The 26,733-nt window shown below is 41.6% G+C and overlaps 1 protein-coding gene across 1 annotated transcript; it reads right to left on the bottom strand.

Annotated features, from left to right (window-relative positions):
* Positions 1–743: 743 nt before the first annotated feature.
* Positions 744–11,850, bottom strand: LOC145656767 (vasopressin V2 receptor-like). The gene is made up of 7 exons (XM_081709799.1): positions 11,547–11,850; positions 11,062–11,108; positions 7,342–7,697; positions 6,804–7,049; positions 6,511–6,657; positions 4,035–4,731; positions 744–2,940 (listed from the first exon to the last, which is right to left on the bottom strand). Exons 3-7 carry the CDS (start codon positions 7,693–7,695, stop codon positions 2,738–2,740), a joined length of 1,647 nt encoding a protein of 548 aa, XP_081565925.1. The 5' UTR covers positions 7,696–7,697; positions 11,062–11,108; positions 11,547–11,850; the 3' UTR covers positions 744–2,737.
* Positions 11,851–26,733: the final 14,883 nt, after the last annotated feature.

Genomic DNA, 26,733 nt, shown 5'->3' with positions numbered 1-26,733 from the left:
AGAGAAAACACCACACTGCTATTATCCAGTGTGAGTGATCTGAAGTAACAGGAAGCTTTTTTCTAAAGGTTAAAGCTACATCTCACGTTTATTTTCTTTCCATCATGACATTGGTCTGTATTTTTTCAACTTAAAGATTTTATTAGAATTAGCTATGTTTAGGCATGAGCTAGATGATTACATTATGCTGCTTTCTGTTCAGACATTTGGTAGACTTTTGAATGGTGGTTATGGGCAGTGATTTTGGTTTTACAGAATTAGTGTGACCACATATATTTGTAATGATGTCAAATGAAAATGATTAAATGTCTCTAAAGCTCAACAGGATAGCAATGTAATGCATGGCCAGTTCCAGCACCTTATTTGCATAGATGGTGTGCTAGCAACCTTAAAAATAGAACAACCAAAACAAATCAACAAAATATGCCTTCCAACTTTTAGTATCTATAGTCATGCTTTTAGAGCCAGGATCCATTCTAAAGACTTGGTCAAATACATTTAGTCACTGATTTTCTACTCATTAGAGATAATTAGATAATTAGCATAGCTCAATGGTGAAATATATATATATATATATATATATATATATATATATATATATATATATATATATATATATATATATATATATATATATATATATATAATTGCATTTCAATAATTTTCCAAGAAAAAACCTCTGGAATTCACATTCAATGCACAGTTAATATCAATAGGTACTGAACATAATTATCTATATAAGGTCATTAAAACAAAACAGGAATTTAATTAAATTTATGGTTTTACAAATTAAGAACCAAAGGACATGATTTCATTTTGTCCGAGATTTATTCTGGTGTGTGAACATTCCTAAATACAGTATGATGTGGTACTGACTCTGTAAGTGCAGAATGGTAAAAGAGGAAGCTATAGAGTAGATGGTTGGACATGCTGCTGTGAGTGGCATTTAAGGCACTCATCTGGCCTGCTATAACTGGAAGGGTTCTGTCCTTTTAGCCTTTCTTAATCCGAATATTACAGGCCAACTTTGGTTCTGAACAGCAAAAGCAGACAGCTAAATGGCACCCGACAAGTGGCACCCAATAGTGTCCTGCACCTGAGCATCATGCTTTGAAAGGTTTTAAAGGATAGAGTATCATCTTCTTCTTAGAGGTAGTGGTGCTGGTATAACACTGGCAAAATATTTAAGGAATTGATTCTAACCTGGTTTGTTCCCCTTTTCATAATTCTCTAATTAGAACATGGAATGTAATGTGGCTGTATTTTTAGTCTTTTTTCACACTTTTACATTTGCATTTATGGCATTTGGCAGAGGCTCTTATCCAAAGCGATTTACAAAAGTGCTTTGTCATTTGCTCATAGAATGTATAATAGCCATTACAGTAGGTTAGAGTCCAAGATACCATTGAACTGCAATGCTGTTGAAATACAGAGTTCAGTGCTGATGCCTAGAATTGCAAAACACATAAGCTCTATAACAAACAACAATACATACAATAAACAATACCGTACAATAAGTATTAGAGTTTCAGTTACTCAACATAGGTGCAGGATCAGTGGTCATTTAAATATTCCTCAAATAGATGGGTCTTCAGTCTGCATTTGAAGACTGCAAGGAACTCTGCTGTACAGACAGGCAGCGGAAGTTTGTTCCACCATCTAGGAGCCAGGACAGAGAGTAGTCTCAATGTTTGTCTTCCATGAGACTTGAAGCATGATGTTTCAAGCCGAGCCGTACTTGAGGTTTGAAGTACTCGAGGTACGGATCAGGCTTTGACCATGTATGGAGGGGCTGGTCAATTTTTTGCTTTGTAGGCAAGCATCAAGGTTTTAAATCTGATGCAGGCAGCCACTGGAAGCCAATGAAGGGAACGCAGCAGCAGAGTGATGTGTGAACTTGGGAAGATTAAAGACCAGCCGTGCTGCAGTCGCAGAGATCTGATGGCTCTTAGCGGAAGACCAGCAAGTTAACGAGTTGCTTTTCTGTCCATGTTGTTTGTTCTCCATTCATCACCACTACTTTATGACGGATTTCTAGCTGTTGTTCTTGGATGAGGTTTGCATGCTTGCATACCATAAGCTATTTTTCTCAGCCTTTGCCATGAAGGCATGGAACGTTAAAAGAGCAGAGGGATTTATGGCAGACAGAGTGATACAGTGTGGTGGAAGTGCAGTGTTCCTAGCTTAAGCGGTGATCTCTTAAGTGGGCTTTCCATTCTCTCTGTTCAAGAATGTTGACCCATTTGGTAAAAATCTGCAATATATTATTATTAGTTATTTTAGCTAATCATAGGATTTATTTTGCTTGCTATATTAGTAGTCTCTTCTCACTCTTTGCCATTTTAGATGGAAACAGTTTGAAGAGCTGCTATATCTGGGGTGCATACTATTTTGCATGAAATTCTCATAAGATCATATTCATGTCATGAATTGGGTCTACAAGGTCATAAATGTGCCATGCTGTGAGATGTGCTCTGGATCAGGCTTCTGCTGTTTCTTCCGATTTCCTGCCGGAGGTGCATACATATCGATGTAGGTGGAGCACTCCCAAGGACGGGACCCAGGTCACGTGTGTTTCACGAGCGTTTTATCTCATCAGGCTTGCTCTGCCTGGTACCAGCGTGTGAAGCCTCGTAAATCTTCCTGTCTGCCCGGCGTCTGGGCATCAGAGCGGCAGGGAGGGGAGCTGTGCCCTGCGCACGCGTCGCACGTGGGCCTGCCTGCACGTGTGCGGAGGTCAGTACGGGTTGTCCTTCGTGGTGGTGGAGGTGTGGATGCCGCTCGAGTCTTCATGGGCGGAGCCCCTACGTGAGGGGCGCGTAGGGCAGTGTAGCAGGGTGAGCAGCTCGCGGGACACGCTGCTGGAGAAGGCTGTGTAGATCCATGGGTTTGTGCATGAGTTCAGACTGGCCAGAAGCATCAGTATGGTGAAAGCCACTCCTGAGAGAGAGAGAGAGAGAGAGAGAGAGAGAGAGAGAGAGAGAGAGAGAGAGAGAGAGAGAGAGAGAGAGAGAAATGACATCATGGGGGGAGACATATCGGCTTTGTGATGCCAGCACAGTAGTGGTCTGCTATTAGGGTATTAGCTCACAGAACATGAGATGACTGGATGGCAGATATACAGCACAGCTGAGGTCAGTCTATCTGCTTTTATACAGTGTATATACATGCACCTCATAGCACATTACACATTAGCTGGTGTTTTACATTTGACCTTTCACACTTCCATTGCAAAATCATAAAACGTATACATAGATACATGCACTTTGTAGCATATTGTGCATCACTACAAGTATCACCATATAAGTTCAATTCTTTCAGCATATGGACCATTCACCAAGTAATAACCCTATAATACTAGAGCAGCTTTGAGATCGACATCGATCTCAAACATACTCAAGTGTGACAAACAATGTCTCCTATTGTCTGTACTACACAAACTATAATATGCAATTTGTACTTTGCACACTTTCCATATTATAAGAAACACTAACATCCTGACCATAAAGACATAAAACTGACATTCATCTGGGTAGATCTTAATTCTGTAATTCGCTTTGAAAAAAAGTGACCCCGAGCACCTTAACAGGAGATAATAATGGAGAACAGCAATATCAAAAGCCTACACTTATCAAGTGGAACCTATCCATGTGTCTGTGTGTGCATGTGTGTGTGTGTGTTTGTGTGTGGGGTGGTGGGGGTGGTGGTGTGTGTTTGTGTGTGTGCGTGTCACCTTTTGGCAATGTAGTTTGCTTTTGAAAGACCAGCATCTGGCTAAGGGGAGGCAGCAGCATTAGACTCAAACATATAATTTAAAACAGGATCTTTATTGGCAGTGAAGAAGAATAAAGCACACACTCTGCCGTCAACATGGACCTGAGTTATGATGCTGAGTGAGAGACGGGGAGAGGGAGAGAGAAAGCACCACACTGCTTGCCCTAGTGACTCAGTACCCTTGGAACAGACTTTAAAATGTGTTTACAGAATTGTTCGTTGCAGTCGTGACGTTTAAAAGGTTGGATGTTACACCTCACCTTGGGATGGTGGGTTGGGGTCCCAAGCAGCCCAGAGTTGTACTATGAAGAAGGGCGACCAGCACGTGATATACACCAGCACTATGACCAGAGTCATCCTCACTGTTTTGGACATTGCTCTGGATACACCCGACGGAGATGGTGTGATGGGGTGAGGAGAGGCAGAAGAAGGGTGGGGGCCTGGAGCAGAGGCCTCTGCCTGGGGTGTGAATGAGCTAGTGAACGTCTCAGAGTGAGGCGATGAAGAGGGGCTACAAACACCAGTCTGTTCACGAGGACCCTGGTTCAGAAAGCAGTTTTGATGAGGTGCCGAGGTGCTCTGTTCCATGTGAGCATGCGTGCGACTGTATGGGCGAGTGTGAGACAGCACATCCAGAGACTGACAGCTGCAGGAGCGAGTGACTGAGGCATGCTGGTTGTCCTGAGGGACAAAGCCATAGCAGTCTGGCTGCGGTGCATGCTGGGAGTTGTAGATCTTACAGTGCATGGGGGAAGGACTGCTGTTACTATTCCTTTCATGGAATTCTTCTCTGGCTTCCCTCGGCAAGCACCTTCCTCTCCCTCGCTCTCTCGCTTTGCCATCCTGCTTTCTCAGGCTGGGAAAGTGGAAGAGGACCAGGTTCTTTTTCACGTCAGCTGACACCACGCGCTCCGACTTCAGGTAGATGTTGTCGTGGAGCTCCCTGAATATTCGCACCTGAGAGTGAGACAGTTGCAATCACTTACAGACCTTACAGACCACTCAAAAAAGAGTGGTCAAAGAGAGTTCATATTATAACGGACAAAAAAGAGCTCCCTGGTTCAAGCCCCGATGATTCTACAGTCATGTGTGCTGGGAGTCCTTGCGTGCAAACTAGTGCTGCTCTTAGGGTGGGAGGGGGACTCCGTTCCAGCCATTAACCTCAACACTAGCCCATCATGGACCTCTGTGTGTTTGTGCTTGCTGATGAGTGCAGTTAGTGCTCTGAGTGTTCTGGGCTGCCCTCTGTTACAACACAGACAGCAGTTCGAAAAAAGGTGCTTAGTGTCATGTGTCTTTGACGGTTAGTTGTCATATGACAGGGAGGCTCGGTAGGAGGGAATTGACGTAGCAACTAAACTGGAATACAAATGACATAAAAATGAGGAACAAGGACACACAGTGTCACTGATGCAAAGCACCAACGCTGTTTCAGAGCTAACAGCGCTCACTTGTGATCCATCGAATGAAATGTGTGAGTGAGTGAGTTACAAGACAGATCCATGAGGCGCTTTGCATCTAAAAATATCTAAAAATTAATTTAAAGGAAAGGATTTTAGATGTGCCCCACCTTTAAGCTTCAGAAAAAAATGATCTGATCTCTCAGTCGTATAGCTGAAAGTGGCAGATTTTCACAGAAGTCATATTTAATATATTACACCCAGCATATAAAATGACTGACAGGTCACCAAATTACAGTGCTTGGGGAGTACAGAGATGAACTTTTAACAGCTCCAGACTATACAGGCTAGAGCAAAATGTGTGGAAGTGGCAAACATTTGATATTGGGCTTGATAAATGAGCACTTATGGCACTTATAGCATTCCTTTCGAGGGCATGATATGCAAGGCTCGGTGGAGTCTGTATTGTTCATTATTTACACATGATTTCTTTTGCAAATAAAAGTTACAAAACCCCACTGGAACTGTATAGTGATCTGGTGAGAATCATCTGCACGGTAGAACACCCTTCCAGAAATATAAGGGCTCTGACCACAGTGCCTGAAGCAGGTCGGGATTGCTGATCTCCCAGGACATTTTAAGATACACAATGCCAACAGTGTGATGCAACTTATTCACCAGGAACAAATATTGTATTGTTTTTTGGGTCTATTGTATAGTCCTATTTGGGTCTATTGTGTGTTTAAAAGCACAAAACTCTTATTCACTTACAGAGTGTAAACACAGTTTGTGACAAGACGGGACATAAATCTTAATATGAAATTTTCACAAACCTTCCCTGTAGTTTTTCCATCAGATCCATTTAAATGTCATATAGGACAGGTTTATAGAGACAATACTAAAAATCACAGCCCCCAAGAGAAATGATTTTTCTGACTGAACATTGTTCTTGCGCACTAAGGCCACAATGCTAAGACAAAATTGCTAACATTGTGGGAGCAGGTGTTACTAACTGTACAGACGCCGTATTGATGCCAGGGAAGAGATCCCTTCCAGCAAAGCAATCACTGCCCATTTCACTTACATTCTTCAGTTTCTTTTCACTACATGATTAGGATGTTGTCTTAACGTTGAGCTTTAAAGGCCAGAAGGAATCGGACAGCTCCCTGCAGTGAAACCACGCTGTCACCACATAACAGGTAAGCCTAACGGATAGGGACTGTGTTTGCTAAGTGGCAGACGGTCAATAGCAAAGTGAAAAAAGAAAAAGCCTAAGTCAGAATCCCACATTAGACGCTACCAGAGAGAGGCAGCGGATGCAAGAGAGGTCCGTTACCTGGCAGACAGTGACGATGAAGGCAGGGAGCAAAAAGACAGCCAGAGTCATCCAGGTGACGTAGGCCTTCAGACCCCAGTCCTCCGCAAAGTGGCCCCAGCACTCGAACACCCCCGGGGCCACTTCAGACCTGGAAAAAATAAACACCTGGGCAGGGGGTGGGGGTGTGTGTGTGGAGGGGGTGGAGGGGGTGGGGCAATTACATTTAGCAATTACATTTAAGTTCAAAGTAACAAGGCCTCCAATTTATGAGACCCAACATGTTTCTCACTTTTTTTTAGGTATATTCATACCTGCGGTACGCTAAGGACAAGGGACAGACCCCAAGCCACCATGATGGGTGTGTTCCAGCATGAGACTGCCCCCCCTTTGTACGCCCGTAGAGGGCAGCAGATGGCGTAATGCCGGTCCACTGTCATGGCCACGATCATGTAGGAGGATGCGAACATGCCCACGATCTGCATGTACTTCACCGTGCGGCAGAGTGCATCCGGCCCCTGGAACGTCTCTGTGATGTCCCATACCAGCTGCGGGAGGACCTGGGAAGAGTGTGACCGGTTCAGATAGGTACTATTCACAGTACACAGTGTGTGTTAACGTATGTGCATACAATATTATAGCGGCGTGAGAAGATAGCTCTGTGGCTATTGAAAAGCAAGGCCTAAAGATCTGAATGAAACAGAAACATCTGAGCCCTTCCATGTGATATATTCCCTGCTTATTTTTAGTTATGGTTATTTATCTGCAGTATAGGCCGGGGATAAGTTTATCTCCATATCCTCCCGTGGCATTCTGGGACGTGTTAATGATCAGATCTATGGGTGAGCTCACCTGGAAGAAGGCCACCACCAGGTCTGCCACACACAGGTTGACCATGAACAAGTGCATGGGGGCGTTGTGCTTGCGCCTGCGAAGCAGAACCCACAGCACAAAGCCATTGCCCAGTGCGGTGAGCGCCAGGACCAGGCTCAGCACGCCGATCTCGGCCCGTGCCAAGGCAATGTCCCGCATTCGGGCCGGTGCTGGGATCTGGGTGGCGCTGGTGGAGCTGTTGCGCAGTACCCAGAAATGTGTGTGTGAGCCGTTGAGGCCGACGAGCTCAGGCGAGAGGGCGGAGGTGAAGTTGCTCCACGCGGCCATCGCCTGGGACCCATTCCAGCCTGGCGTGCCTGAGGTGGGTTCCATGCCTGTGGGATCAACATGAGTTTCACACTGGAGATATTCTGCCCACTGACCCTATGCGGAGACAATGTCTGATCCCTGAAAGTGAACACAGCTGCAGGCTTTGCTGTTCCTAAGGTATAATATCAAACAACTGATCCATTGGAACATGCTCACTAGGCTAATGTTGTAGATAATCACTTTTATATGAGATTATCTCCGTGTATTTTCCATGTGTTCAACATGAAACTCTGAATTACCACATAAACACACTTTATAAAAAAAACTTTATGGTCATTAAGTGTGAAACATATTATTTTCAGCATCCCTAACTAGTTAGCATACTTTTTTAAAGCGATATTTCAAGTATGTCTTTAATAGTAGCAAACAGCAGTTTGCTTAGAAATGCCCTTCAGCAAATGCTGTCATGACCCTACACAGCTACACAGTCACCACTGACACTCACCACCTACACTCATCACTTAAGGGTCACACATGGCAATAAATATTTCCTTCATTTATGTACCAAATAAAAACTAGGCTTGGCCACATGCTTTTGTTTTGGATATTCATGGGATTGCCCTTATAAATAACTCTTTATATAGAACAGTCATGTTTCTTAGATCAGAAGTGATATTCTCAAAACTGCTTATTCAACATATAGTCACTTATGCAGATTATAAAAGCAATTTCTCATTCTTTTGAAAAAAAGCAAACGCTGTGGCACATTTATGAAAGTGACTACGTACAATTGTCTGCTGTTTCTTACATTATCAATTGCTTATGTCACAAAAAATATATTGTAGTATTACCCCCCAAAACGTCTAGGCATTAATTCATTGTATAATTTATTTCACTGAAACAGTTGTCATAATCTGTCAAGCATATCAAATGTATTTATGAAGCGCTTTTTACAACACACATTGTCACAAAACAGCTTTACAAATGTATGGGTCCACATCCCTGATGAGCATCCCGAAAGTAAGGAAGTACTCCCTGGATGAAATTAAGACAGAAACCTCTGGAGAACCAGGACTCAATAGGTAACCCATCCTCCATTGGGCATCCCAGCTAGTAACCATTTATACATTTCTATAAGACTTTTTTTGGTAAATGTCTTCTGAGCTGATGGATTTCTCTCAGGAGAGTCTTGACTTTCACTTCTAAATTTGTTTATGAAGGGGAATGAACTGCCCTGTCTTTCATTTCTGTGTTTGTCAACCATTTACAGTACAAACAGTTAAATCATAAATGTGAATTCTGTCAAATCTCTTGCAAGCAACCTCCTACATAGAATAATGTATAAGTGTACTGCTGAAATTGATATATGCCACACAGAAAAAAGTGCATTGTTGTATGTCATCAAAAGCTTAGCCAACAGAAAACACTTACAGAGTACACTAATATATTAGCATAAACAATAACATTCTGATGGCACTGATGTTCACTGACATAAATATTTACTTTTTAAACATAAACAAAGGATTTTGAGCAATTGTTTGGCTTTTGCAGGTAATCCATTGTGTGGTGCTGTTTGTAGTAATTATTTTGAAAATATTATGATGATTCGAGAAATGCACCAAAGTGACCGAGAAAAAAAATTAAATGGTATGCGTCTGTAGAAGATTGGAAAATACCACCATTGCACCTAATTTTCAAAAATAGGCTCTAACTAAGTTAAAGCCCTGAGGACCAACTGAGTTCTCACACAAGCTTCAACAGCAAATGTTCTCCTTCTGTCCCAAGTGAGCCCTGAGCAAATGTTGAGGCCAAGCCCCTCCGGCACATGCATTATAATGCGTTTAAGTGCTCTGAGTGACTCCGTTGTGCTTGTTTTACCATTTTGTATGGCTATTTGTCATTCAGTCCCAGACACTGTTTACCTCCAATGCTCGAACGTCTGTCTGAAAATAGCAAAGGTGAGCAGTTTCATTAGAGCTCTGGCACCAAGCTGTTTCGATTTCCATTTGCATTCCTTTATTCTCCTGAAGGCTTTTTAGCTGTTACATGACTTGTCCTGCACAATATCTGTCTATACTTTGAACTTTAGGCTGATTAATGAGACCTTTCTATTGTTTTTTTCTGTGGAGATTACTCTTCTCAGAAGATCCCATTTCATGCACTGTCGCTCATTTATTGCTCTGGTAAAATAACTGATGAAGTAGCACAGGACAATCTGTATTGGAAATCTTTTTTTTTCCTTTCTAGTAATTCCACCTGCTCCATCATCTTTGCCTAGCTGTGCTGCCCAGATCACGCCATGCCGGGTAGCATTGCCACTGAAGGTACAAGCATACTATCTGGGAGCAAGATATCAGAGTAACGCTTGCCTTATGATTTTGCGTTTGAAATACGCAGGCGCAAGCTATCAAAATAACTGCACACACACTGCCCAGCTCCTCATTCTGATTGTGCCTTTCTTAGAACAGCCTGTATCTACACTTATTTATCTACATTTATTTACATATCATTTATTTATTCTTTATTGATGTTTTGTAGAGTTATCAATAAGGGCTCATATCTGGTCACGCGGGTTGGAACAAATGACTGATACCAAAACAAAGTGTGATAAAAACATTCTTTCATCTTTAAGGCATTAATAGGTTGTTGTGCACTCTAGCTCTACAATTACAATGGAACAGGTGACTCAGTTTGAAATCCATGGCAAGTTAATGGCCAGGCTCATAAATGCAAGCCTCCATACCGAATGTGGAATCTCGACCACAGCTAAATCTTTTTCTGATGACAAGGCTTTCATGAAAGGATAGTGTGACTCAGTCAGTCAGGTAGATTCATTTTTCATTAGCTATTCATTTCAGCATATTCCTGTGCACCTGGAAAGAGCTGCAACTACTCAAAATCTCCAGACTGAAGCTGCCTAGCGTTTCAAATTTGATAAGATGACTCACCCTCTCTCTATCCCATGCCTGAGTCATGAAATACACCTAGCTCCTACCATGAGGCACTTCCTTAGAGAAATGCTCTGTTAAAAATTCCATTTTCATGGATGGATTCAAAAATAGTCAGTCTCTAGCATTCACCTATTAAACCTTAGAAATCAAGATGGCCATTTATCATTGGGGTACATACAACAACTGAGACAGGTCATTTGGTGTGAGATGTAATACTCATTCACTGAGAATTTTAATCATTTTTATAGTAATAAAATTATAATTATACTAATTTTAATTATACTAATTAAACAATAGTGCACGTTTATATTTATATTAATATAAATAATAAAAAACAAGCAAATACACAAGCAATAAAATACACTCAAATATATATGTGTCATTTTTACACTGACTGCCACAAATGCATATGAATGATTAAGCTGTCTTAGCTGATCATTTCCAATCATATGACACTGCCAAGCATACAGTTCCTTACCTGATCAGTTCATGGTCTTTACTTCCGTAGCATTCCCCCACGGAGCCCTTTAAACACACACATACAGACACAAACTTTGTTCGCTCTCTGACTTCAGTACATGTTGCTTGTACATGGACAATGACCTGGAACGGCACTTTTATTTTCACTCTTCTAATAACTCTAATAAACCTCACTCCAATGATATCTTCTCAACCATCTTCTCAAGTATAGAACATCCTCTCAACCATGTAGCACAACTACAATAGATCCAAATCTACCGCTATCTGGAAATATGCATCCACTCGCTAAAGGAAAGTTTAGAAAAAAAAAAGATGTGTTCTTTAGAAAATAAGTTCTTAAGTGATGGCCACATGTTTAGAAAATGACCACAATTCACAGCACATATGATGAGATCTGAAATTTTAATCACACTATGTCCAGTAAATATGAGTTGTCTTAATTCTGGTTGTGGTTCTGTACATGATGAAAAAACCAAAACTTACTCTCTTTTTTGGTGTGATCCAAGCTCCGTGACATCCACGTGCGAGATCCTGCTCCAGCGCAACTTTCTTATGTTGTCCTTCTGTTTGCCGCCTGCTTACAGAGTTTACATCATTTGTACAGAGTTGATGAAGGTGGTGTGTTATTTCACCAGCCTTTGTACAGCTTATGTGAACCACTGATCCGATACCGTGAGACTTTCACCCCAGGCTGTGGAAGAGAGTCTGTGTGTCTTCAGATGATTGGATCTTCCAAACAGAATCAAGTGAGCTATCCTTGGTATCGGTATTCTCCTGAGAGGAGCGTGTCCAAGTCTTCCTGGCTTAAAATGGTACTAGTGTGCTGATACTGCTGAATTTGAGATCAGACTGTTCTCTCTTTATTTCTCTCACTCTCTCTCGCTCCCCTCCCCTGTGCTCTGGGAGGAGTCGGCGTAGAGGTGCTCCTCCACATACCTCCCAAGTGTGACATATCCAGAGAGATGAATTAAATGGAAGGTCAAATATGTGTTCGACACACCCTGGCATAATGCAATGTTTGCATTTATGCATTGAGAGAAGGTGATCTGTGTCAATATTTACACTCATTTTTACATTAACCTGCAGGGGTATGAATTGAACGAATGCACGGATGTTTGGTATTCGTTTTGCACCACTTATGCAATTGTACTTACTGTTGTGTTTGATTGTTTGCCCATGCTTTGCTCGCATGTCTTTTATTATTTTCTTTTATGCCTTTTTAATTTTATGCCTGGTTTGTATAATAACCTTGTAACAGCTGGTGATATGTATGGATGTTGTAGCTTTGTGTGTCCAGAAAAGGGCAGCAGATATATATTTTGGACTCTGCATAGCAGGCACCGTGTCCTTATCACGGGCGGGACTGTGTCTATGGCACAGGAAAAGCAGGAATAGCTTTGCCCGTAGGCTGTGATGCTGCAAGCCTGATGTAGAGCGTCAACTCAAGGATACACTAACGCAGACAAGTACCTGCTATCCCTGCCGCCTGTATTCTGACAAATAGTTCTTGGGCAGAATATGTTAGCCTTCACCTTCGTCTGTGTGTCAGATTGGCCAGCAGTCCACGGTCACTTGCCATCATCAGTAGACTTACTGAAAGCTTCCACTCCACGGCACCATGGGAGCGGAAGAGCAAAAGCAGCCTGGGCCGGTTGCTGTGGAAACAGTGCGCTGGTTGGAGGTGCTCGCGCACGCCGGAGGCTCACTTCAGCCCATTCTCGTCGGCAGCCCGAAAAACAGAAGTGACAGCTGTTTTCCTCAGAGGGAGAGGTTCTCTGGAAGTCCTTCCAACGTCCTTGGCTTGGTAGGATTGTTGCTGAAGGAGAGACCCACAGTGCACTCAAAGGATGCCCCACACCCCCAACGCAAGGTCAGATGTAAGAGGTCAAGAATGATTTGAAAAATAAAGATATCGTAAATATAGAAGTGTGAAACTGTGAAGGTCTAGACAAATATTCATGTCAGAGAATGAGCGGACATGACACACTCATGTATTCAGGCTAGACACAAAATCTGACTTAAAAATATGGAAGTCATGTAATAACAAAGAGCTGAGTGAGCGTCAAGAGAGAGACTACAGAGACACTACATGGCTGACAGAGGCTCTGCAGTGGGAGGTCCCCCCCCACAGGACAGCACTCTAACACCTGGAATGGCAGAATAAGATGCTCGCAACTGTCGACATTCATCACAAAAATGAATGAAAGCTCCATTAACAAGCAACGCATTCTTAATGACTGACAGCTTTACGGCCAAATTCTATCCTCCAGGATCAGAGGATGAGAGAAGAATTGGCCATAGAGGATATTACATGCTGAAGGAAGGTAATGGACTAGATTTCATATTTGCAGGCTTCTCTCTTTGATGTTTGTACACCAAAACATACAATGCCTGCTAGTGTGTATGTGCAGTATGTGTGTGTCCTTCACTTGAGTAATGCCTAAATCTTTCTCGCACCTCCCGTGACCTGCTGTATTTTCTTTTGCTGTTTCATCAACGTCATCGTAATTCTTTCTTCTTCCTTTAATAGCACATTATTCTCACACAGTTTGCAAGACAGCGCCTGTATAGCTAGTAACATGAAACCCATGGTTTACAAGAGCTGTCAGAGCTGGTACTTAATTGAATTAGGAATGCAAGCCAGCGGAGAAGAGAAGACGTTGAACCAGCCTCATCTTGAGGTCAGGAGTTAGTCTGCTCGCTTGGCTCCTTCCTTGAACTTTTTCCCCCTTTTTGCATCTTGAAAAAAAATAGGAGGAAACTGATGGAATCTCTAATTCGATATGTGACCTGAGACACTCTTTCAACAATGAGCCGGATGAGTTGGTTAGAAAATACTAGTGCATTATATTAGAGTCTGTCATTGGAGGATGGTTAATTCGGCTGTCCGTGCACAGCCTCATATAGGCAGAGCAGATGAAACTCTATTAGCTATTACTGGTACTGTCTGCTGTGTCCATCAAAGTAATAAAGAAATACATTTGCCTGAAAAGACACTGAGCTGGTGTTTTACACCAGAGCGCTCTAGTTGATATTGTCTGACACGCACATGTTATAGAGCTTGATGTGTGCAGATGTGATTTTACACTGTGCACATGGTCCAGTCATGTAAATGAAACAGCACTCGGTGAACAGGCATGAAGAGGAGAAGTGTATCAGGTGTATGTCTGGTAATAGCAGATAGTTACAGTATGCATGACTAATAAAGAAGACACAGTTGTGTAGTGTATATGGAAATTAGACACAGAGAGAACCCACAGATATGCTTTCTTTTCAACCATGCATGCAGTCAGTAATCTACCCTTCTTCTTTGTTTCCATCTCTAAGAAAAATGTGTGTGTGCATAATAACAAGAGAATGTGTGTGTACAGTTGCACACATCCTCATTTACATTAAGTGATCATAGCGTATTGTGTTGCGCAGCCTGGCGCCGCTCACTCTCAGCCCCTAAACCTGACATCCTCAGAACGCCTGTGTGCCAGTTGCCGGTATGCACATGCGCGCGCATGTATATTGGATGGGTGTGCTCGCGTATGTGTAGTGGATGAGTGTGCATGTGTATGAGTTGACTATACACACACATTCATGTAGGTGGACTGATGTGTTGCCCTAATTCCAGTTATTAGGCCTGTACAGGGGGGGCGGCACAGGAAATGGTCCTGAGATTTAGCCATTTTAAACCCTACTCTAACTTGTATTCCAGCCCTCCCTATAGAGTGTGGGAGCGAGAGAGGAGGAGAAAGTAGGAGCCACAGAGGTAGAGAGGGAGTGAGAGAGTGGGAGAGAGAAGAGGAGAGGAAGCAGGCAGGAAATATGTGTATTTGACTGATGACCGCAGCGCCTGTATCACTTTGCACAAACCATATAACTAAACACATACACAGAGAACCACAGACCTCCACAGTCTAATCAAGTAATGCGCCAATCCGACATAAACTACGAGACTCTGTCGGGTTTGTGCTCTGCACGACAATCTGAACCAGGCCACAGCTTCGCGTTCCAGCCCAGCATCCAAAACACTCCTGAGTGCCACGTGGAGCCTCCGCAATTATCATTTCCCTCATCGCCTCGTGTTGCATTGCCATGCCAAATAAGTGTGGGTACGTTAAAGTCCTAAAAACATGCACATGGTTAGCTAAATATTATTTATTATACAATTACAGATGTATTCTTAAAACTTACTGTAGAAGGCTTGTGTGTGCAGCACTGGTATACGCAACAGAATGTGTGCATGCGCAATGCGGCTTCGCTCAGGTGATCACGTTTACATATGTTCGGGGGGGGCGGTGTGAGCAAGCGCTGGCAGCGCCTAAGCAATCATAATGTTGATGAGCATGTTTGTTTATCCATGGAGGTGGAAAAGGACGTGTGAAAGGATACCCAGTGTGCGAGCGAGAGATGAAGGAAAGGTACAGGAAGTAGAAAAAATGGTAAAAATGGAACTGGAGGGCGAGGGCCCAGGTTGAATGGAACTCTGTAAGGGCCTCAGAGACAAGTGATTCCCCCACTGGCCTGATGGATAGTGTCGTATGTGTACGTGCGTGGGTCCGTGCTTACATCTCGTGTTGGTGTTTGCGTGAGCATTTAATGAGACTATAGTGGGCGTGTCAGTTACAGTGGGGTATTTCTTTTATTTATTTCACATCATTTGTGGTTTTGTGGTAATCCTGTTGACTCATCCTGCAGCAAGCTGTGGTCATAATGCATCAGAAAAGGACACGGATAAGCCTTCACAGCGTGACCCTGAGCGCACACTGTGAAGACATGCCAGCACAGCTACAGCAAGAAACAGCGGTTTCTCACTTAATCCAGCAGTCCGTTAAAGCAGGGAGACTTTTTAACGGATCCCGATGTGGGATAGGGATGTGGGGACAATGATCTCAGTGAAAGGGTTTGTGGAATATGGCAACAATCGATGTTGGCTTTAAGTACAGATGGTTTCCTGAGCATAAGACACGATTGCACTGTTTCTCATTAGCTCAACATTGTATCACAAAATGGCCATGAAGTGAGATGGAGAGAGGGAAAGAGCTCAGGATATTAAATAAGGGAATCCGGCCAATATAACTACATAGGGGGAAAAAATTGAAACAAATCAGTTAAATTTGATTCAATTGGATTAAATTTTCACTGAGCACTTTAAAGAAGGAGTGAGTCAGTGGCAAGGGAAAAGGATATTAAGTAAAGCAATGCGAATCAAAACCAAAAGGATTAAATGGAAAAATGAAATTGAAACAAATCAGTTCAATTCAAATACATTTTCACCAAGCACTTTTAAGAAAGGGGGAACCAGTGGTGAGGGGGAAATTCCTGGTATGGCAGGAGCAAAAATTATGTAAAAAAAAAAAAAAAAGAAATTTGGGAAAAAATGAAAAGAATAGATGAATATCAGTGAAGTGTGAGGCAAGGTTGAATGTGAATATGCTGAGCACTGAATGTTACTAACTAATGTTAATAAAACCTCTCTGGAAGGTGGACTGTGTGATTGATAGGGAAAACAGACCATTCCATTTGCCCTCAAGATTTTGGGAAAGTTTAAGGAACCAGTAGAAAAGTTGAGCTGAATTCATGTCTATGTGTGTGTGCGTATATGTGCGTGAGCAAGCGATTAACCGGGGGGGGGTTAGGGGGCGGGGATTTGGTGGTGACCTGGGGCGTGACATGAGCAGGATAAGATTCACAGGCCATAGGCACTGATTAACTGGAGCTATTGTTGTGGTTTCTTCCTTGTTCAAAGCAGCTCTGAGTCACATTTAGCTGAAGAAACTCACTTTCTCTCACAGCTCAGCTTTGCGTGTCTCTGGGTCCCACAGTTGGCGTTCTACTACATTCTGCCAATGTGAACATGGACTGAGCCACAGAACCCAACGCTAAATTAATGTTGTCTTGTAAGCCAACATGGAACCCTTGACATCTCACTCATTAACAGCATAACATGCTAGCAATAACATCGTAATACATAGCTGATGTGTAAACAGATTTATGCTAGTCCGGCAAAATTCAACACAAGGTCACATGTACAGAATATGTATAATTATAGGTAGAATATGTATAAAATAAGATGTTACATATGCAGTTTCTCTATACATAACTAACAAAGGAAGAATTGGGTCAACAGGTAATGAGTGAATACAGACAGGTGATTAGTTTTCAAAGCTTCTGTGTCAGCACACATTCAATGTACTTCAATAATAGGGTGAGTCACAGTGTGGAGATCTTTCAAACAAAGATCCTTCTATGTCACTGTAAAGAATGGATTAAGAGACATTGTCTAATTGTAGTCCTATATAAAAGAAAACACACAGAGTTGGAGTGGCTGGTTAAGGAGTAATCAACAGTCCTTACAGATTTCTCCATTGAAGAATGCCAAAGCTAATCAGTCTTCAAAGGCCACACACAGGCTGTGTTCTTAGAGGCATTTTTAAGGTTTAGCTTTTTTGATGGTAATTTTTGACTGGAGGCAGTGAGGAAGCCTTGGTGGAGGAGGAGCGTAGCAGGCTTCAAAGCGTTGGCCTGGGTGGAGTGGACGAGGTTCGTTTAAGACTTGCTCGTAAACTCCACGTGGAGACATCTGATGTTACTTAAGCAGCTTAGAAATGGACGGCCACATCACGCTGCTTCTCTGGCATCGGTCGCACCATTTATCTATAACTCACAGAACAAATGACCTTTCATCACGATTCGCGTTGCCTTAAATTTAGCTGAAATGTCTCATGTTGGGTGCATCTGTTATTGACAAGATTCAGACTTTAAATGTTCATATTTTAAAAAGGGAATGTACTGGTCACATTTTCGATGTGAAACACAGCTTGTGATGATTTAGAACGTTAGCAGAGTGCGGCAGTTCGTTGGAGGCCGGTATGTTTACAGGGTCAAGAGTGCGAGGACACCTTAGCAAAAGCGTACTTTGAGCTTCTAGGTGCCACTGTTAGGACGGCCATGTGGCAGCAGTGAAAAGAGGCCAGATGGCCAGCAAACCTTGTGCGTTAAAGCCCACCTCATGAAAAACAACAGAGGTGGCAGAATCCTGAGGATAGGGCATCCCAGAGGAACCATCTGTTGAGGTGGCGGAATCCTGAGGATAGGGCATCCCAGAGAAACCATCTGTTGAGGTGGCGGAATCCTGAGGATAGGGCATCCCAGAGGAACCATCTGTTGAGGTGGCAGAATCCTGAGGATAGGACATCCCAGAGGAACCATCTGTTGAGGTGGCGGAATCCTGAGGATAGGGCATCGCAGAGGAACCATCTGTTGAGGTGGCGGAATCCTGAGGATAGGGCATCCCAGAGGAACCATCTGTTGAGGTGGCGGAATCCTGAGGATAGGGCATCCCAGAGGAACCATCTGTTGAGGTGGCAGAATCCTGAGGATAGGGCATCCCAGAGGAACCATCTGTTGAGGTGGCAGAATCCTGAGGCTAGGGCATCCCAGAAGAACCATCTGTTGAGGTGGCAGAATCCTGAGGAAAGGGCATCGCAGAGGAACCATCTGTTGAGGTGGCAGAATTCTGAGGATAGAGCATCCCAGAGGAACCATCTGTTTGTCATGCCTGGTGGAGAGTCACTGTGGGGAAGCAGGTGAGAAAGTTGGACTATGATGGGTGTAAGGGGGGGAAGAGGACCAAGCACACGTGTATCCTCCAGGTGAATCATCACTGATATTGGGCAGACTATTGGGTCACTGCAGACAATTGAGCTGAAATAAGCCGTGAGCATCAGTATAGCTTTCCAGTGACTTCAGCAGTGTGTGTCGGGGGGTTACCTGGTGGAAGCAAACAGGAATAGGAGCTATAAACTGCACAGGAAACAGGGCCAATTTTAACTCAAAGCAAAAAAAATCTATCCTTTGACCTAAGAATACCATCAGATATACTCTTCTGTATCACTGTGCCTGTGGGAGTTTTCCAATGAACAGTGTACTACTTTAGCTAAATATGACTGTACATGTGCACATCTAAACATCTGTAACTTAATGTCAGTAAAAAATATCCCCACAATACATTTTTCCTATTAAAAGATTACAACAATGTACACATGTACAGTGGTGCTTGAAAGTTAGTGAACCCTTTAGAAGTTTCTATATTTCTATATAAATTTGACTGTTTGTCTCACAAGTCTTAAAAGTACATAAAGAGAACTAAATCAAAACAAATGTGACCAAAATATTAGACTCATAATAATTTATTATATTATTATAATAGACATTCATTTATTGAGGAAAATGAACCAATATCAGTGAGTGGCAAACGTATGTGAACCTTTAGGATTAGCAAATCATTTGAAGTCATTTGGGTCAGGCTTTGTCAGTCAATGGGATAACAGTCAGGTGTGAGTCTGCACCTGGTTTTATTTGAAGAACAGGGATCTAGCAAAGATTTAACTGCACACCACATTTGTGGAGGTGTATCATGGCACGAGCAAAGGAGATTCCTGAGGCCCTCAGGAAAAGAGTTGTTGATGCTCATCAGGCTGGAAAAGATTTCAAAATCATCACAGACTGTGTACAAATGTAGGAAATTTAAGACCAGTATTATCCTCCCCAGGAGTGGTCGACCAACAAAGATCATGCCAAGAACAAGGCATGTAAAAAGTCTGACAGGTCACAAAGGAACCAAGGTAACTTCTAAGCAACTAAAGTCCTTTCTCACAGATTGTAATCTAATCTTAATCCTGAATTATACCAGCAAATTCTGAAGGAAAATGTCATGCTATCGGTTCATAAAATGAATCTCATGAAAATGTGGGTCATGCAGTAAGACATCGACATCACACAAGTTGTTCTACCAAAGAGTGGGAAACACAGCTTGTGATGATTTAGAACGTTAGCAGAGTGCGGCAGTTCGTTGGAGGCCGGTATGTTTACAGGGTCAAGAGTGCGAGGACACCTTAGCAAAAGCGTACTTTGAGCTTCTAGGTGCCACTGTTAGGACGGCCATGTGGCAGCAGTGAAAAGAGGCCAGATGGCCAGCAAACCTTGTGCGTTAAAGCCCACCTCATGAAAAACAACAGAGGTGGCAGAATCCTGAGGATAGGGCATCCCAGAGGAACCATCTGTTGAGGTGGCGGAATCCTGAGGATAGGGCATCCCAGAGAAACCATCTGTTGAGGTGGCGGAATCCTGAGGATAGGGCATCCCAGAGGAACCATCTGTTGAGGTGGCAGAATCCTGAGGATAGGACATCCCAGAGGAACCATCTGTTGAGGTGGCGGAATCCTGAGGATAGGGCATCGCAGAGGAACCATCTGTTGAGGTGGCGGAATCCTGAGGATAGGGCATCCCAGAGGAACCATCTGTTGAGGTGGCGGAATCCTGAGGATAGGGCATCCCAGAGGAACCATCTGTTGAGGTGGCAGAATCCTGAGGATAGGGCATCCCAGAGGAACCATCTGTTGAGGTGGCAGAATCCTGAGGCTAGGGCATCCCAGAAGAACCATCTGTTGAGGTGGCAGAATCCTGAGGAAAGGGCATCGCAGAGGAACCATCTGTTGAGGTGGCAGAATTCTGAGGATAGAGCATCCCAGAGGAACCATCTGTTTGTCATGCCTGGTGGAGAGTCACTGTGGGGAAGCAGGTGAGAAAGTTGGACTATGATGGGTGTAAGGGGGGGAAGAGGACCAAGCACACGTGTATCCTCCAGGTGAATCATCACTGATATTGGGCAGACTATTGGGTCACTGCAGACAATTGAGCTGAAATAAGCCGTGAGCATCAGTATAGCTTTCCAGTGACTTCAGCAGTGTGTGTCGGGGGGTTACCTGGTGGAAGCAAACAGGAATAGGAGCTATAAACTGCACAGGAAACAGGGCCAATTTTAACTCAAAGCAAAAAAAATCTATCCTTTGACCTAAGAATACCATCAGATATACTCTTCTGTATCACTGTGCCTGTGGGAGTTTTCCAATGAACAGTGTACTACTTTAGCTAAATATGACTGTACATGTGCACATCTAAACATCTGTAACTTAATGTCAGTAAAAAATATCCCCACAATACATTTTTCCTATTAAAAGATTACAACAATGTACACATGTACAGTGGTGCTTGAAAGTTAGTGAACCCTTTAGAAGTTTCTATATTTCTATATAAATTTGACTGTTTGTCTCACAAGTCTTAAAAGTACATAAAGAGAACTAAATCAAAACAAATGTGACCAAAATATTAGACTCATAATAATTTATTATATTATTATAATAGACATTCATTTATTGAGGAAAATGAACCAATATCAGTGAGTGGCAAACGTATGTGAACCTTTAGGATTAGCAAATCATTTGAAGTCATTTGGGTCAGGCTTTGTCAGTCAATGGGATAACAGTCAGGTGTGAGTCTGCACCTGGTTTTATTTGAAGAACAGGGATCTAGCAAAGATTTAACTGCACACCACATTTGTGGAGGTGTATCATGGCACGAGCAAAGGAGATTCCTGAGGCCCTCAGGAAAAGAGTTGTTGATGCTCATCAGGCTGGAAAAGATTTCAAAATCATCACAGACTGTGTACAAATGTAGGAAATTTAAGACCAGTATTATCCTCCCCAGGAGTGGTCGACCAACAAAGATCATGCCAAGAACAAGGCATGTAAAAAGTCTGACAGGTCACAAAGGAACCAAGGTAACTTCTAAGCAACTAAAGTCCTTTCTCACAGATTGTAATCTAATCTTAATCCTGAATTATACCAGCAAATTCTGAAGGAAAATGTCATGCTATCGGTTCATAAAATGAATCTCATGAAAATGTGGGTCATGCAGTAAGACATCGACATCACACAAGTTGTTCTACCAAAGAGTGGGTGAGGAATATAGTTAAAGTTTTGGAATGATCAAGTCAAAATCCTGACTTTAATCCAATAGAAATATTGTGGAAGGACCTGAAGCAAGCAATTCATGGGAGGAAGCCCACCAACATAACTGAGTTAAAATTGCTTTGTACAGAGGAATGGGCTAAAATTCCTCCATGTCGATATACAGAACTAATCAACAATTACCGGAAATGTTTAGTTATTCCTGCGAACCAGATACTGAAAGCAAAGGTTCACATACTTTTGCCACTCAGAGATATGGAATATTGGAACATTTTCTTCAAAAAATAAATTACTCATTTGTTTGATTTGATTTGATGTATCTACTTTTAGTACTTTTGTGACAATCTGAGTTAGGTTTAAGTCAAATTCATGCAGAAATATATAAACTTCTAAAGGGTTCATAATGTTTAAAGCACTACTGTGCTCATGCACACACACACGCACACACACACACACACACACACACACACACGCATACACACACACAGAGAGAGAGAGAGATAGAGAGAGACAGAGACAGACATCCAACATCCAAACAGAGAGACATCCAAAAAGAGACATTCAAAGCAATGTTTATTTGCTCATGCCAGTGAAAAATATATCTAATGTGAGTTAAGGCCAATTTTAGGATATAAATAAGTATAGTTATAGAACGTGTTTGCTCATTGTAAAAATAATAACTTGCATTTTAAAATAATAACTGGGCATGTTGTGATGCCCAGTTGAGTTGCATGTGGTTTTTCTAAACATATAACTGACTCACGACCTCCTTTTTCAGTCTTTCACAATATTCTCCATATTTTTCCTATAGACTTACATGAGCATTACATATTTTGATCTCAGAATATTGATTCGTGGTCCTCATTACTTTTCACACATTACTTACCCATCCAAACAGCCCTTTTCATCCCAGATTTGTTCGTCTCATTTTCTGAAATGTTCAACATCCTCTGTAGTTGGTATACACAGTAAGGCTTCCTTAACGTAAATACATACCCATTTGGCTTTCACAGTCCCCTCAAATCCTTTTAATTGTCCGTTCATGATCCCAATGAAAGTCCACTGGTTTTACATTTTTAAGATAGCTAAGCTCATCTCATTAACATTCATTTATTTCCAAGTCCTTCAGTTGTCAAGGTATAACCAACAAAAATGGAAGGATTTAGTGGTAAAGAATTAGCACGTAGCTGAGAGGACAGGCTTACTACAGCCCCTTCATTCTTCTCCTCTTTACCGGTTGGAAAATCACTCATTTTAACACTTCCGAAATTTTCAGCTTAGGTGGCACCCATAGTCCAGTGCTCTACCATTCATCTTTTATTCAAAAACTTTATTTTCTAGCTATAAATGTGCATAGATTTACTACTGGCCTTGTATTAGTCTTTGTAAAGCCAATTTATAGTTTATTCTTTGTTGTTGTAATTAAAATATAATTCTCTCTCTCTCTCTCTCTCTCTCTCTCTCTCTCTCTCTCTATATATATATATATATATATATATATATATATATATATATATAATTAAATTCCAATCTAATAGTATTAAACATAGTAACATAGTAACAACATCTCTAAGAAGTAAACTATATAGTAACATAGTAACAACATCTCTAAGAGGTAAACTATACAGTAACATAGTAACAACATCTCTAAGAGGTAAACTATATAGTAACATAGTAACAACATCTCTAAGAGGTAAACTATATAGTAACATAGTAACAACATGTCTAAGAGGTAAACTATATAGTAACATAGTAACAACATCTCTAAGAGGTAAACTATATAGTAACATAGTAACAACATGTCTAAGAGGTAAACTATATAGTAACATAGTAACAACATCTCTAAGAGGTAAACTATATAGTAACATAGTAACAACATGTCTAAGAGGTAAACTATATAGTAACATAGTAACAACATCTCTAAGAGGTAAACTATATAGTAACAGTAACATCTCTAAGAGGTAAACTATATAGTAACATAGTAACAACATGTCTAAGAGGTAAACTATATAGTAACATAGTAACAACATGTCTAAGAGGTAAACTATATAGTAACATAGTAACAACATCTCTAAGAGGTAAACTATATAGTAACATAGTAACAACATCTCTAAGAGGTAAACTATATTCTAGAAGCAAACAGAAATGATGGTTAAGCCTACAATAGAAAGAAAATGTATGTCTTCAAAGTCTGGGTAGTAAAAAATGTTTTAAAAAATGGATTAACAGAGATACTGTGGAGAGATGATTCCAAGGAAAGTGGTTCATACACTTGCCAAATAATATATTTTGTTATATTAGAAAACCTGAAAAATTCTACATCCTTATAAAATCTCTTTCTCTCACTCTCTTTTTTCTCTCTCACAATATGTTATGTATGTCTCTAAAAAACCATAATTTACTCATGGCTTGCCCACAGGGGCTTATAATAAAAGATTTTAAACATGTAGCATGGTAGAATAGAGGGGTGGCAGAGCAAAATCAATGGTGGGTTGGTAGAGAGACTGATGCTATGTTTCCACTGTTCAAAAAGGTGGAGTGGGGACATCTGTCAACCATTAACAGAGAAAAAGCTTTTAGAAAGACCTAGATTTGTGCAAGATAGGCTATCAGAATGAGATCTGATTTTCCAAGTCAATAATCATTGGGAAATAATTGGAAATTTACCTGGTAGCATTTGTCTGTCATGTTGTGCATGTTCTAGTATGTCTGTTATATTTAATAAATATTAGGACCATTTTATTGGCAATATCAATAATCTGTATTTTTGTGTGCCTAAAAGTTAAACATTTATTTCATCTGTCAACAGAACATTGTTCCAACAATGCTGTGGAATAGGTGGGCTTGAACAAGCTCAAGACATGGAGCATTTTTTGAGAGTTGTTTCCACCACACTAATCTCCCATGAATACTGCTCTTGTTTTTGTTATATCAAACTCATGAACACAGACATTAGCAAATGTAAAAGGTGCATAGAGATCCTTAGCTGACACCTGAGGGTTTTTGCAGCCCTTCACAGCCTCATGAGCATCAACGGTTGTTTCTTTTGGGATCTTCTGAAATCTCTTTTGACCAGTGGTAGCTCGGTGGTAAGGCACTCAACTTGTAATCAAATGTTGCCAGTTCAAGCCCCAACACTGCAAAGTTGCCACTGTTGGGCCCCTGAGTGAGGCCCTTAACCCTCAATTGCTCAAATTGTATTCAGTCGTAATTGTAAGTTGCTTTGGATAAAAGTGTCAGGTAAATGTCAGGTGTGTGTGTGTAAATGGCTAACTCAAAGTATAAAAATGGCAGGTAGGCCAAATCCTCTCCTAAATTGATTAAAAATCTGACTCAGTTACCCTCTTTTTAAAAGATCATTATCCTAGATGTTTACACCCTTTTTCTATAAATAAACCTGATTGTTTACAGCATTTGTTCACTGACATGCACACTGTAACATACCTTGTAATGCATGTTAAATAAACTGTCTTTTTATTAATGAATTATATTATATCACTGATTGACATCAGAAAACGTTTTAGGAGTCTTGTATGCAGACTGCTAAATAAATTGAAAGAGTTGACCAGTTTTGGTGGTATGTGCAGGTGGGATTAATTTACTGTTTTGGAAAGTGCTGGGGCCCTTCACAAGTTTAAAGACAGTCACACACATATGCATACTTAACTCATCTTACACATTTCTGCCTGAGGTCCCTCGACCCCTCTTTGAGAATCATGTGGACTTATAAAAACATCTGCTAGAAAGGCATAAAACCCACACTTTACATTCCAGCAGTTGTTTAATGCTGGCTGCTGGTTTTACAAAACTCTGGAAAATACAAGCGATGGTAAGGCTCTAAAACACAACTGCAAAGCAAAATCACATGGGTCTAATAATCTCCTTCAGTGTTAAACTGTTCTTCCATTTACACCAGAAATATTTATTATAAGATGCTGTTTTTACAGTGTAGTGTTAAGACAAGGAGAAGAGATATTGTCAGCCCTATCAACAATCACAAGTAATACAAAATGTCCAAGAGGTGTTTTTTGTTTGTCATTCCCTGAGAACATTTTCTATATACATGCTATAAAATTTTAAGAGTCTGTCTAGGATATATGTTCGCTCCAGTTTACATATAGAGTAAAACCTTTCTCTGACGGATATTTGGAGTAGCTCACCATGAGTCATGCAAGCATTTTGGGGCTGAATGGTGAAAGGAACAAGGAAATCACTCATGAATCACCATTACAAGAAGCCAGCAGGGCTTGTGGAAAGTGCAAGAGTTGAGTGAGAACGTACCTCTGAAATTATGGCTAATAATTGTTGCGAAAATTACTACCCTTTCAGCACATAAACACTGTGAGATGGCATAACTGAGCGAGCGGTGCGGGGGTTATGCGCGCTCACGGCTGTGTCTGTGTTGCTAGAATGGCAGGAAGATAGTCACAGCTGTGAAAGAGACTTGTCGTTGCTGAAGGCTTGCTATGACTGCAGACCACATCCAAATGGGATCAAAGCAACAAAAACCTAACGTGGCATACCTCTACATTCATTTATGGTTATTTTGACAGCTTTGCCAAGAAGAATTCTGCCTCGAGTATGCAACTGCTTCAGAAGTGGGTAGTATCACCTTTAGAGGCAGCAGTTGGAACAAGGTTGCAGTCCTCTGACATATGTTTCTGCTCTTTTGCACCTCTCTCCCATCAACTCACTCTCGCCTGCCAACCATATGAGTCATGCATGCTCTCAGAATTTGACCTCAGAGCGAAAGCGTTGGCTCGTGAAGCTGCACACAGACCTCATGGACACACAGGAGATCAGAGGCAAAATGTTTGATGGATGAACGTAGAACTCAAGTTAGAAAGAACAATGAAATAATCTATAAACAT

The sequence above is a fragment of the Electrophorus electricus genome, unplaced genomic scaffold (genome assembly GCF_041902795.1).
Source record: "Electrophorus electricus isolate QZ-2024a unplaced genomic scaffold, ASM4190279v1 Scaffold90, whole genome shotgun sequence".
Classification (NCBI taxonomy): Eukaryota; Metazoa; Chordata; class Actinopteri; order Gymnotiformes; family Gymnotidae; genus Electrophorus; species Electrophorus electricus.
This window is presented reverse-complemented; position numbering and strand designations above follow the sequence as displayed.